This window comes from Giraffa tippelskirchi, chromosome 2 (assembly GCF_054371585.1).
Source record: "Giraffa tippelskirchi isolate mGirTip1 chromosome 2, T2T-mGirTip1v1.2.pri, whole genome shotgun sequence".
Lineage (NCBI taxonomy): Eukaryota > Metazoa > Chordata > Mammalia > Artiodactyla > Giraffidae > Giraffa > Giraffa tippelskirchi.
Genome location: NC_137276.1, coordinates 64,772,200 through 64,785,364, shown reverse-complemented (window position 1 = coordinate 64,785,364; position 13,165 = coordinate 64,772,200). Strand labels below are relative to the sequence as shown.

Genomic DNA, 13,165 nt, shown 5'->3' with positions numbered 1-13,165 from the left:
GGAGCCTCAGGCCTGAGGAAGGAGAGTGAGGTGGTCGGGGGAGGTCTGGCTTGGGATTGCTAAAACCTGAGCCTGGTTCCTTCCCACCCCAACTTCCGTCCCCTCATCAGTGAACCTGAGAGGCACCTATGACTCTGGCTGCATGGCCCGTGACCATCCATGGGCTGGAAGCTGCCTCCCCAGCCAGGCCTTCTCTCCAGGCTTGCTCTTCAGATCCTGCAGGAGAAGCTGAGCTGCAGGCACAAAACAATGTGCTCTTCGCATACAACTTACATGTCCCCTGTTTTTATCTGGTAGCTGGAAAATTCCCTCCCTTCCCTCTCCACATTGGGACCACCAAGCCATCTGTGTCCCCTCTCCTGCTCCTGAGCTCTGTTTCCTTCCTTCTAAAGGTGCAAATGAAGAGGCCTTTGGGCAATACCTGGTTACCAGATGTGTTTTAGCTGGGCTGCACAAAATTTTTTTTTTAATTTTTGTTAATCACCACCTAATTCCACATAAAAATCTGGATTCTTTAGTTCCTTTTGAAAAACAGGAAGCTGTGCCAATGCCAAGCTGACACACCCTCACAAATTTGGAGCTAAGTAGCTTCCATTTCCTTTAGCCAGGACTATGCCTTCCAGTTCTCCCAGGCCCCACCACTTCTGAGTGCCCTCCAGGCTCCCAGCATTTGTCTGCAGCACCGCCCCCCTCCCCCAACCCCCGCACCAGACTCTCAGAAGAAACACACTCAGGGCCTCTGTGTAAAGTCAGGTTGGCCTAGGCAGGCTCTGAAAGCTTGCTGACCTGCTGGAACTGGTGGGAGGTGTGGTCCTCGCTGGGCCCATGGTGGGACCCCATCTTTGGGGCCCAAGAAGGGAAGGAGGTGGAGGTCTCTGGCCATGTTCACTCTCAGGTCTATGTCACTGTGCTGGACGAGAATGACAACAGCCCCCGGTTCGACTTCACCTCCGATTCAGCGATCAGTGTGCCTGAGGACTGCCCCGTGGGCCAGCGTGTGGCCACTGTCAAGGCCCGGGACCCAGACGCTGGCAGCAATGGGCAGGTGGGCACCAGTGAAATAGTCCAGATCCGCGCTGTGAATGAGGGCTCCCACAGCCCTTCAGCTAGAGGGGTCGCTGGAGCCATCCCCATCCTGAGCAGGAGCAGGTCGTCCAGGCTCTGCCGGACCCTGAGCAGGACAACCCTGCCCTCACCGCAGTCCATGTGCCGGGCTGGAGACAGAGCTGTGCAAGCTGTCAGCCCTGCCTGGGTCCTAGGGACACAGCACCCACGGCTGGCCACGGCTCAGCCCCTGCAGCGAGCTGAACACAGAGGGTTTTAACCTTTCCATGACCCCTTGGTCACCTCATCCACAAACCACACAGCATCTCACCCCAGGGGCCAGCCCTTCCCACCCAGCCCCAGGGCCCCAAGAGGACACGCTCCTCCTCCCCCTGCTTCTCAGGCCCCCCTTCCCCACCGCTACAGGTTGGGACACCCCCAGAGCACAAGGAAGGGGGTGACCGAGCACGCCAGTCTTCACACCACTTTGATCTGTCCTACAAATTGAGCTGTGTTTGAGGAGGTTTCCACCATTTTTTAAATGCCTGGACACCTCTAGGGGGCTCTGGAGTCAGAAGCCTATGAGTTCAAATCTTTTTTCTCTTGGACACTTGCAAGCTGTGTGACCTTGCCAGCAGCTTCTTGTTCCTGAGCCTCCTCTCTGAGCTGAAGAGGACAGCTCCTTTATCAGGGCTGTTGTGAGAGCCGAACAGAGCCCGTGTGACACCGGGGCTGTGCCTCTCCGTGCAGGGGGCTCAGTGCTTCCCTGCCCCCCACCTTGGGAAATCACCTGTAGTGGGACTCACACCTGCCTTTCTGGCCCCAGGCCAGTATGCTCACATCGTTCCCCACCCCCTGGAGCCTGTCACAGACCCTGTGCCCCCTCAGTGGACCCCATTTTGAGGGATGTAATCACTTCTGCATAAAACACATTCTTCTCAATCGCCCAGGCTGAGCAGAGGGCCCAAGTGGACAGGGGAGCATGCCTCGGCTTGGCCAGCTTCTCGTCCTCTCCACTTCTTCACCCTCACCCCTCACCCTCTCTCTTCCCTGACAGGTATTCTTTTCCCTTGCCTCTGGTAACATCGCCAGGGCCTTTGAGATCGTCACCACCAACGACTCCATTGGCGAAATATTTGTGGCCAGAGCCCTGGACAGAGAAGAGCTGGACCACTACATCCTCAAGGTGGGCAGCAATCCCTTCCATCCCGAGAGCGCTTGGCCCATCAGCACGCCCTGGTGGTCAGCTTCCCATGTCACCAAGTACCATGGGGCAGGCAGCACCCCTTAGGGCCAAGAACATGAGCGAGGCTGATCTTGGAAAAATTTGGAAGGGGTCCCTGGACCCAGAGCAGGAAGCAGCAGGGGTGGCCGTCCCTGCTGTAAGAGCCAGGAGAGAAAGCCTGGCAGCTGATAGAGCACTGGCTCTCCCACAAGCACACTGTGAGCAAGGCAAGTGGTCTACTCTGGGCCTCAGTTTGCCCTCTTAGGCAATGGGCAGAAAAACCTGACTTCCTCTGCTGAGGTGAGACATAAACGCAGGTGAGGAATCACGAAGGCCTCCGTTATTGCTGAACTGCTCTTGCTACTGTGTTTCCTGGGGCTTCCCAAGTGGTGCTAGTGGTAAACACCTCGCCTACCAATGCAGGAGTCACAGGAGATATGGGTTTAATCCCTGGGTCAGGAGGATCCCCTGGAGGAGGGCATGGCAACCCACTCCAGTATTCTTGCCTGGAAAATCCCCATGGACAGAGGAGCCTGGCGGGCTACAGTCCATAGAATCACAAAGAGTCAGACAAGACTGAAGTGACCTATGCACTGTGTTTCCTGAGGGGTCTCTGGGGACCCCAGAGCCGTGCTTCTGCAGGGATCTGAGCTCTAGCACACTGTAGGCCTCCAGAAAATATCAGGGCTCCTAGGGACAGGCTCAGTCTATGAGCCTGAGGATTCCCGCTCATTCCTGAAAAGATTATTTGAACCTCTTTCTCTATTTGCCAGAGAGCAGATCTGAGTGCATGGAACAGAGGCATAGAAGCTAAACACAGGAGCCCTGGGTCTGGTTGCAGGCCCAAGGTTACAGTCAGGGGCAGAATAGGGAGGTAAAGACTAAACGCATCGGAGTCAGATTGCAAAGATGGGTCTCCAAACAGACAAGAATTGGGCAACGATTGTTTGCAGCATGGGGCAGAAGGTGAAAACCTTGGGGAGACTCGAAGGGGCAGGGGGCAGGGATGGGCCAGCAAGTCTCTCTGACCTCGCAGTCCTCTCCACTGAGCAGATAGCCCATCTGGACTCCATGTTCCTCATCCAGCCCCCACCTTTTACATCTTCCCCCTCCTTGCAGGTTGTAGCATCTGACCGTGGCACCCCTCCACAGAGGAAGGACCACATCCTGCAGGTGACCATCCTGGACGTCAATGACAACCCTCCAGTGATCGAGAGCCCCTTTGGATACAACGTCAGCATCAACGAGGTGAGGGTGGCCCTGGGGCCCATACAGCTGTCCGGAATGAAGAGTGAGTATAGCCAACTGTGAAGCACCTGTTTAAATATCTGCCTGGCCTACTAGTCTCTCAGATCATGGGGATGGGAACATGGCTTACTCATTCATGGTTCAATCCCTAACACCTGGGCCAGGTCCTGGAGAAAAAAAAAAAAAAAAAGGGAAAGAAGAAAGTGGCATTTCACCACCAACAGGAAACTGAGGTTTACTTGGGAGAGCTGCCTTTAAATGAAACTGTTCATTTTTAAAAAAATATTTATTGGAGTATAGTTGATTTACAATATTGTGATAGTTTCAGGTATACAACAGAGTGATTCAGTTATACATATATTCATTCTTTTTCAGATTCTTTTCTCATATAGGTTATCACAGAATATTGAGTAGGCTTCCCTGTGCTATACAGTTCAGTTCAGTCGCTCAGTCATGTCCGACTCTTTGCGACCCCATGGACTGCAGTACGCCAGGCCTCCCTGTCCGTCACCAACTCTCGGAGTTTACCCAGACTCATGGTGCGATACAGTAGGGCCCTGCTGATTATCTGTCTTATATATAGCAGGGTGTGTATGTTCATCCTAAACTCCTGATTTATGCCCACCCCCAGTTTCCCCTTTGGTAACCATAAGTTTGTTTTTGATATCTGTATAAACAGTTCATTTATTATTCAGTCATAAGATTAAGCCACTCCAGGAAAATTTTTGCCCAGGCACTAGTGGGTATCATGTCAGATTGGACGTTCATGAAGACCTCCCTCAATTCAGATCCTGGCTCTCCCATTGACTGGCTGTATGATTTGCACACATTCCTTCCCTGAACCTCAGTTTTTGCATCTGTAAATAGGGTGACCTAATCTATAGCATTGTAAGAGGATTTGATGCGTTCACAAAGGACAAGGCATGTAGTAGTTACCCACAGGATGTTCGCCACCATCATCTTTATCTGCCTCATTGCTGTCCCAGGGTCATCAGAGCAGAGCTTTCTAGAGGTCCAAGTCTTGGGCTCCCGAGCAGGAGCTAGACTTTGCCCCAAAGGCCTTGAACCTGGAATGACCGCTTTCTTGCTTTCCCCCCAGAACGTGGGTGGGGGCACTGCTGTGGTCCAGGTGAGAGCCACCGACCGTGACATCGGGATCAACAGCGTCCTGTCCTACTACATCACCGGGGGCAATGAGGACATGACCTTTCGCATGGACCGCATCAGTGGTGAGATCGCCACTCGTCCCGCCCCACCCGACCGCGAGCGTCAGAGCTTCTACCACCTGGTGGTCACTGTGGAGGATGAGGGCACCCCTACCCTATCTGTGAGTGATCGGGGTGGCCGCTGGGAGAGGAGGGTGGGGGAGGGGCAGCTCTGCTTTCTGTGCCATGGGATGAGATCAGTAGGAGTGGAATGCCATGCGCCAGTGAGTTCGCAACAACTCCTTTATCATGCCTTGAATCCCTCAACCTGTGAGTATTTTATGGAGGGCCTGTGTGTGCCAAGCTAGGGTGCCTGTTCACTTGCCTCTGCAGCCACTCTGAGCCTTGATTTAGCCGTGTTTGCTCATCCAGGGCAGTGCTAGGGGACCATAGAGTGAACCTGTACCTCGGGGTCTGGCCAGCCTACACTCTGCCGGCCAAGTGTGCTGCATATCTGTGGGCCTCTGTGCCAAATGGGGAAAGGTGCCCTCTGGCCTCTTCCCCTGCCTCGTGTTGGTGTAACATGCTGTGGCAACATTTAAGGGTCAGGGGGCTCATGTCTGTGGTCCAGCCTGATGCGTGAACAGGTGGGGTCGCTGCCCAAGGCAGTGTGCAAAGTCTGCAGAGTTGGAGAAGGAGGTGGGGCTGGTGGGGCTGGATGGTGACACCGTGTGGGGTGATGGGCTGGGGTGTGATTTCTACTGTGAGCTGGCTGCATGATCGTGAGCAAGTCAGGACCTCTCTGAATATTGGTTTTGTCATCTATAAAAGAGAGAGATAATATCTCCTTCATAGGTGGTGTGTGGGGAATTGAGTTAGCTCTTGTTTGCAGAAGCACTTGGTAAACCATGAGGAAAAGGAGTGTATCAGCTATCTTATCACCACAATATTCCTGCATTCAAAACCAAACCAAAGAGGTGTTAAACAACCATCGACTTAGCTCCAATTCTGCAGGCTGGCAGTTGAGACCTGGCTTAGCTGGAAGGTGGTTCTGCTGTCAGCTGGGCTCCCACGTGTGTGTGTGGGCAGCTGTGTGTGTCAGTTGGATAGCTGTTCTTTTGGGGGTTGGTTGCCCATCAGCAGGGATAACAGGGCAACTGGGCCACCTCTCTCTCTCCTCCTAGAAGGCTAGTCCATGCTGGTTCATGTGAAGCCAGAAAAGGTCCAGGGAAAAGAGCAGAAGCATGCAAGGCCTCATAAGGCCCAGGCTTGGAACTGAACACGGTTGCTTCTGCCACGTTTCTGTTTGCCACAGCAAGTCAGAAGACCAGCCCAGGTTCAAGATATGGGGAAATAAACTTGATCTCTTGAAGGAATGAACTGCAAAGGCATATTACACAGAGCGTGGATACAGGGAGGTGTAAGGATTGAGACATTTGTATAATCTGTTTATCCTAGGCACCCTGATTGTAAATGAGACCTCAGCTCCATCCTTCTGCCCCCTAAAGGTGACTCTGTTAGACCCCTCTCTTTTGGCAGTAGCACTGTGGACTGTGGGGTCAGAGCAGGTCTGGGCTGGGCTTTTTAATGTGAAGTGTCTCTGGGGAGGATGGTGGAATTGGGCCAATCCCAGGAAACCACATACTGAAGACCCCAGGATGATAGTAATCACTTCAACCAATCACACCCAGTAAGCCAAACAGAAACATACTTACAGAACACATATAACTAACTGAGGGGAAGACAGGTAGGGTATCATTTATTGTGGCGACATGGAGGGACTCAGTTTTTTTATGTGGCAACCCCTCTGTACCTGCACCTAGCTTCAGAGTGAATCGTCTTCTTGGTCATCTCTCCAATAGCACTTAAAGATGTGTTTGATTACAAGTAACAGAAACTCAAATATGGATTCACAAATAAATGAGAATACATTTTTATCACATAATAGCAATTCCACAGAGAATTACAAACTTTGATTTTGTGCTCAATGATGTCAGAGCTAACGTTTCTTATCCTTTCCCTTATGGTTGCAACATGGTTACTATAGCTCCAGCCATCATGTCAGCATTCAAGGCAGAAAATGACAAAAAAACAAAGAGCCATGCAAGCAATTTCTACCTTTTTATCAGGAAAGCACAAAATTTTCTGAAACTATTCTCCAGAATTCTCCTGTGACTCACTGGCCAGAAGAGGTTCCCAGGGGCACCCTAGCTGTAAGGAGGTTGGAAAAAATGAGGGACAGGATTGTCGGGATTGGCTTATTACTTAGGGGCCACATATAAGACTGCCTCAAATAAAAGCAGGGCTCTGTTAGTGCGAAAGAGATGGGCAGCTCAGCATTTGCCATGCTGCTCTTCCTCATCCTGACCTAGGCCGGTGAACATACCACTCTCCTGCCCACTCCCCATGCTTCCCCACAGCCCGCAGGCCTAGAGTTTCCCAAGGAGGCAGTTGGTGGGACCCATAATATTCTAAGACCCTGAGTTGGGGAGGCAACATCTAGTTTCCTTTTGGTCCCAGGAAGAAATGAGAATTAGGGAAATGTGAAATCACCCTAGCCACATTTAACCACCCAAAATAAGTGGGCTACTCCCCAAACAGTCCCCACAGAACTTGGGGCTGGTCCCCATGGTCAGAAGTTTCATCTGTTGACCATACCCACTGTAGCGATCTACCTGAGCCCAGTGGAGAGCCACAAGCACCGCCTCCTCACACACACAAGGAGAGCATTCTGGTCCTCCTTGAAGCAGGTCTCGACCTGTTCCAGCTCCCTGGTAGGAGTGTGGGAATTTGGGTGGTGAGAAATGCAGTCTCCTTTTGTCTACCTTCCTCATCCTGGTCATCACCAACTCTGCCCCCAGGAAACACCTTCAGGATGACCAGGATCAGGGATGGGGTGTATGTATATGTGTGTATATGGCTCCTGGGCTGTAATATCATAATAAACAAACAACATTGAGTACCAGCTGGGGAAACATTTCTAGAAGAAAACTTTCGAGTCAAAGTGAATCCATCCCTTCAAGTTTTTTTCTGCTTCTTCATGTTGGGAAAAGATCACTTTGATATTTTTTTGGCAACATCACAGTAAAGAACTGCAGGGACCACAGGAGCATTGTTGAGAACTTAGCACTGGACCGCAGGGACCACAGGAGCATTGTTGAGAACTTAGCACTGGACCATGTTTGCTCAGTTATTCAACCGGCATTCCCTGAATACTCACTATGTGCCAGGCCCCAGAGATACAGAGATGAAGCCAGTGTGGGTCCTGCCACAATAAAGTGCAGCCGAGTAAGGGAGACAATGAGGCCAAGATGTAGATGGGGCACTGAAGGCCTTGGGGAAGGCTTCCTGGGGGCAGGTGACACCTGGGCTGTCTTGTCAGTCAGTCACAGTTAGCACAACAAAGGGGGAAAGCATATTCTGGATCTGGGCATCAACCTGAACAAAGGCCTAAGAGCAAGTGATAATGGAGGGCGGATTATCTAGGTGGTCTAGACCCAGGGCAGCATTCAGAGCCCAGAGCAGGGCTCTCTCTCTACATGTCCTCCCCATGATGTCTGTCTGTGGCAGGCCCCAAGGGCTGGTGCCAGTGCTTTCTCAGGCATCCCCTTCACACCTTTCCTGCCCCAGCTAAGTTAGAACCCTACAGCCACTGCCCCCAGCTCCCCAGAATTGACATTTGTCTCCAAGGAGTGCTGGACCCTTGAAGATTTGCTGCCACTGACCAGACTATCACGTCTGGACTGTGAACCTGCCAGGGTCATGAATGCCCCCAAGCCAAAGGTGACCAGAGAAGGGACCTTCTCTGCTATTGGGCAGATTTTTCTGGAGGAGTGTTTAAAGAAGTAGGATCATTCCAGCCCCTCCTAGACCAACCAGAGCCCCAAGAAGCCTCAGACCAGGCATCTCAAAGTTGCAGGAAAGGCCACCATGGTTTAACAGGGTACATACATCTGTCTGAAGACACCCATCAGACCCACATGCAGTCCTCTTGTTCCCACCTACAATTATCTGCCTGGTTCAAGCCAGCCCTCAGTAGTAGCACAGGACCAACCTTCCTGTTGGACAAGGGCAAGTAAGAGTTATTAATTCATTATTTCATTTATTCATTCAACACTAAATATGTGCCAGGCCTGTACTAGAGGTCAGGAAGTCAGAGATGGGTTGGACACAGCTCTGCCCTCACAGAGCCTACAGTTAGTGGGGGGAAATAGACACGTAACAGAGAGCTGACAACCCTCAGATGTGACAGAGTGCTAGGAGGTCAGAGACAGGAGCCATAGAAGGCGCTGGACAAGGCATTTGCCTCCATGTCTTAAAGGAAAAGACTTCCTAAGCAGGGAGGTGGGGTTTGGCTACAAAGTCTCCCTAGAACCAAGAGAAATCCTATATCCAAGCCCTCCCGTATCTTCTTTTCTCCCTGGGCTCTCCTCCCTCCCAGTTTCCTAAGAGCAGAGCTTTCCTACAAACAGCCGAGGCCATCTCCACCCTGCTCTCAGCCCCATATCACCCAGGGTTCAGGACAGCTGTACTGCAAGGGGCATCCGGGCCAGCCCAGGCGGTTCACACAGTGGTGTACCACCCAGCAAGGGAAGTCGTTGTACAGCCTCAGCCCAGGCCTCGCTCCAGGCCACAGGCAGGGAGGCCGGGCTTGGGGGAGGGGTCTGAGTGGCCGTCAGGAGGCCTCTGCAAGAGGAAGGGCCGGGCCCTGAGAGGAAGGACGGAAGGCAACTGGGAGGTCAGAAGCTGAGCCCCAGCCACAAAGGCATCTTGGCAGGGGGATGGGGAGAGGGAGGTTCCTGAGGGGACCATCCTGCTGTACGAATCACAGCCAGAGATCAGACAGTCCCAGATAACCAGCCCTGGCTTCTTGGGCTGGTGGGGACCTGCAGAAGACACCTGTCTAGGCAGAAAGACAAGACGTCTCCCACCATTCCTGGTATGAGAGCTGCCAGCAAAGGCCTCATAAAAGTCTGTGAGTGGGGAATGCTGCTCTTGTCAGCTCACCTCATATTTTTAGGGCCAAGGGCGCCTCTGTTTATTAAACTTGAACCCTGCTGCTGTTTATGAAGCCTGCTTCCGCTTGCTCAAGCTCGGGAAAACGCCAACCCAGCCCCTTCCCCACGCTGCACACCAAGTAAGCCGGCCTTCTCTGGCCCAGCCTGATTCAACTCAGGCCCTTCCCGTAGCCCTGCTTCTCGAGAATGTTCTGCAACTGCTCAAATGCTACACATGCAACTGGCTCAGTTCCTCCTGGAGACCCTGAGGCTCTGTGGATAGACAAGTTCCTCCCTTCCCCATTCTCCTCCCACGAGCAAGTGGGCGCACAGACTGCCATGCCCCCCGGGAGTCCTGTGGCTTCAGGGCTGCCAAGCAGGAAGGAGAGAGAAAAGACTGATGTGGAAGGAGTAGAGCCATGGGCTTGTGGGCACAGGCTCATCCCCTGGGCCCGGTATGCACAGTAAGCAAGTCCAAGTCCTGGCCTGTAAGGCGACTTGCTTCAGTGCAGAGAAAGGAGCACAGGGCTGAGAAGCAGGAGACACGGGCTTCAGTCCCAGTTCCACATTCAGTTGTGACAAGACACAAACCTTTTGGAGCCTCAGTTTCCCTAGGCATTAAGTGGAACAATAAAACCTTCCAGGGTTTTCTGCGGGGGGAGGGAGTGAGTAGGAACCAAAGAAGTCATAACACCTGAGAAAGTGTTTTGGTAAGCCCAGAGTATTATCACAGAAGAGCAAAGATACAGAACACATACTACCCTTTCCTATCCTGTGCACAAGGCAGGCATTGCTAGCAGATGTCAGCACTTTCCCATTGAACTATATTGATACTTCAGAATCCCAGGAAGCAATACCAAGAGATCAGAATTGCAAAATGAAGTAAAACCCATGTCCCTTGGCCTGCAAAAGCTCAGGGCACCATTGCTGTTGAGGAGATTCCACGAGGCCCAGACGAAGCTGCTGGAAACTAGAGCCAGCCAAAAGTCAGAAGTTGCCCTGCCGACTCTGAGTGGTCCAGAGAACGGAACTCTGGCATCCTGCTTCAGTCCATCACCCAGTGGCTATGTTTCGGTCATCAGCTCTACAGCAGGGTCCAAAGGGCAGGCCTTTATTGGACCCCTGCCCTAGAACTCCAGAACAGTTCCCTAACCTCCAAAACAGGGAGACACAGGGGCCATGCAGGAGAGGCAACTGTGCAGTGGGTACAATCCCAGTGGAGGACTAGATGGTCAGAGCTTTTGATGGGCTGGGACAGAAGTTCATCTGAGCTGTGATTGTCAGCTTCTCAAGTGCACTTTGCACCTAGCATCCTGGCTGCCACCCCTAGTTCCTCTTTCCGCCATTGTTATTCCCTTTGAGTTCCCTGAGCAAATCTTAGCCCAGCCCCCAGCACAGTTAGGCCAGCCCTATCAGCTCTAGCTGACACCTCTTCCAGGCCTCTTCTAGGACGCAGGGCACCAGTGCCCCAGCCAGGGTGGAAGGTGACAAGGCCTCTGCAGCCCCTGATTCCTGCACCACAGAGCACTCTCTGAAGAAGGTGATGCGTTAGCTTTTCTGTCCCAGGTTGCTACGTGTAGGAGGGAGCTCTGGCCAGGCAGGAGCCAGAGTATCCCCAGGGCTGGTCTTCTGAGAAGGGCCTCCAGGGGTTCCTGCATACCCACCCCAGACTAACACCACAGACCCCCAGGCAGGGCCCACCTGATCCAACAGCAGCATCTCCAGTGGTCTCTGCAGTGTGTTTTCAGAGTGTCAGACTCATTCCCTTAGCCTCTCACTTGCAGGAAACAAAGACAGGAGATCTTTATTAAATGTGAACATCAAGAGATAGGTTACAGGCCCCATAATTCCTGATACATTTCTTAACAATGACTTAGTGCCTAAAAACACAAATTTCCCTCCCAGGGCTCCTCCCAGCTCCCTAAAGGCAGGCACCATGTTCTCGATCCCCTACTCTGTTCCACACACCCCAGCCCACAGGCATCTCCAGAGGCACTGCCACTGAGGCAAGCACAGAGGGACAACCCGGGTACCCTGACTTTCCCCAGAGCATAGGGGTTGGGGTTGGGGGGAGTGCCTTTAGGTTGCTAGGGACAGGGTGTGTTGTCGTGGATAAAGATGGAGACTGGAGCTCAGAGTAAATTTTGCTGAAAACAGGAAACCACGAAGCTATACGTTCACTAGTAAGTGTCCAGAGATGAGCTCGAAGCCATGCAGGAGGAAGCTGGGGAGGAAGTGTGGTATCTTTCTACTCCGGGGCCTCCTCCCTCCTACACACAGCGGCAGGTAGGCCTGGGGTCTGGCAGCCAAATTCTTAGAAGTTGTCTCTGCTTTGAGGTCAGAGCTGAGGTTTGGGCCAGGCCAGCCTCCCCGACAGGCAGGAACATTCTTTCTGAGCTCGGGGATGAGGAGTCTAGTCTGTGGGCTTGTCCTTCAACCCCAAGGGTAGCCTGGCCCTGCCTTGAACAGGTATCACCCTGCCCATCCCTGCCCCCTGGGACCCCACAGACGTGAAGACAGCACCCTCTTTTTGTGGCAGCTGGCACTAAGTGTCCACGGCAGCAAAGAAAACAAAGGAGTAGACCCCCAGGGACAAAGCAGGAGCCAAGGTTCAGTGTTCTGGCCACTGGAGGTGTCAGTGCAGTCTTGAGGCCCAAGGCCCACACTCACGTTCTCCTCCAAGCCCCCTGTACAGCTCAGGGCCCATGTTGGCCTACAGCCTTGGACCTGAGAAGGGAGCTCCCTGGCTCCAGGTGCAGGCCCGGGGCTCGTTGCTGCTGGAGAGCCTAGAGCTGTTCCTCTTCCATCCCCAACCAGGCCAGGGGGGCATCTCCCTGCCTGCTGGGCCTTATCCTGGCCAGAAGCCCAGGCTCTCAGCACCCAGGCCCGGCTCAGCAAAGCCAGCATAGGCTGCTGGCAGACGAATGCCCAGTTGAAATGACACCCTTCACAGTGCAGTGCCTGGGTGCCTGTCTAGCTCTAATTGCCCCTCCCCCTCTCAGGCCCCACCACCCATTTTCACCCCACAGGGTACAGAGATCCCTCCCCACTCCTCTCCATGCTTTAAAACTCTTTAATTGAAATTCCACAAAGGATTCCCCTCCTATTTGTATATAAAGACAAACCTGGGTCATGCCTAAAGCAGGAGATGGGAGCAGAGGGTCCAGGGCAGAGCAGGCACAGACTTTCTATGGACACGCCCACTCCTCCCACCCAACAGGGTCCCGCTGCCCTGGTGGCTCAGTGCAGAGTGACTAGAACAGAAGTCCGTGAAGACTGGGGATCCCTGGGCCTCAGGCACCTCGGAAGGAGAGTAGGGATTTCAACCCAGCTCTTACAATCCGTCCATGGGGTTTTTACAGTCACCCACGTAGTTTTTAATAGCACCCCCTCTTCACGCTGAAAAGTAGTCATAGTTTGGGCAGTACATTATGTGGTCACCAGCTCTCTTGACCACAGGGAGAGGGGGGAGGAGCCCTCTCCTCTGAACCTTCCCAGCAGGCCAG

The 13,165-nt window shown here is 53.0% G+C and overlaps 1 protein-coding gene across 1 annotated transcript in view; it reads left to right on the top strand.

Moving 5' to 3' along the window:
* The window catches only part of CDH23 (cadherin related 23), a 434,929-nt gene that overhangs the window by 353,201 nt on the left and 68,563 nt on the right, over window positions 1-13,165 (top strand). The window contains exons 33-36 of the mRNA XM_081567063.1: window positions 896-1,045; window positions 2,102-2,230; window positions 3,389-3,517; window positions 4,617-4,844. Coding sequence (XP_081423189.1) covers window positions 896-1,045; window positions 2,102-2,230; window positions 3,389-3,517; window positions 4,617-4,844 — 636 coding nt within the window. The remainder of the gene's footprint in view (window positions 1-895; window positions 1,046-2,101; window positions 2,231-3,388; window positions 3,518-4,616; window positions 4,845-13,165) is intronic.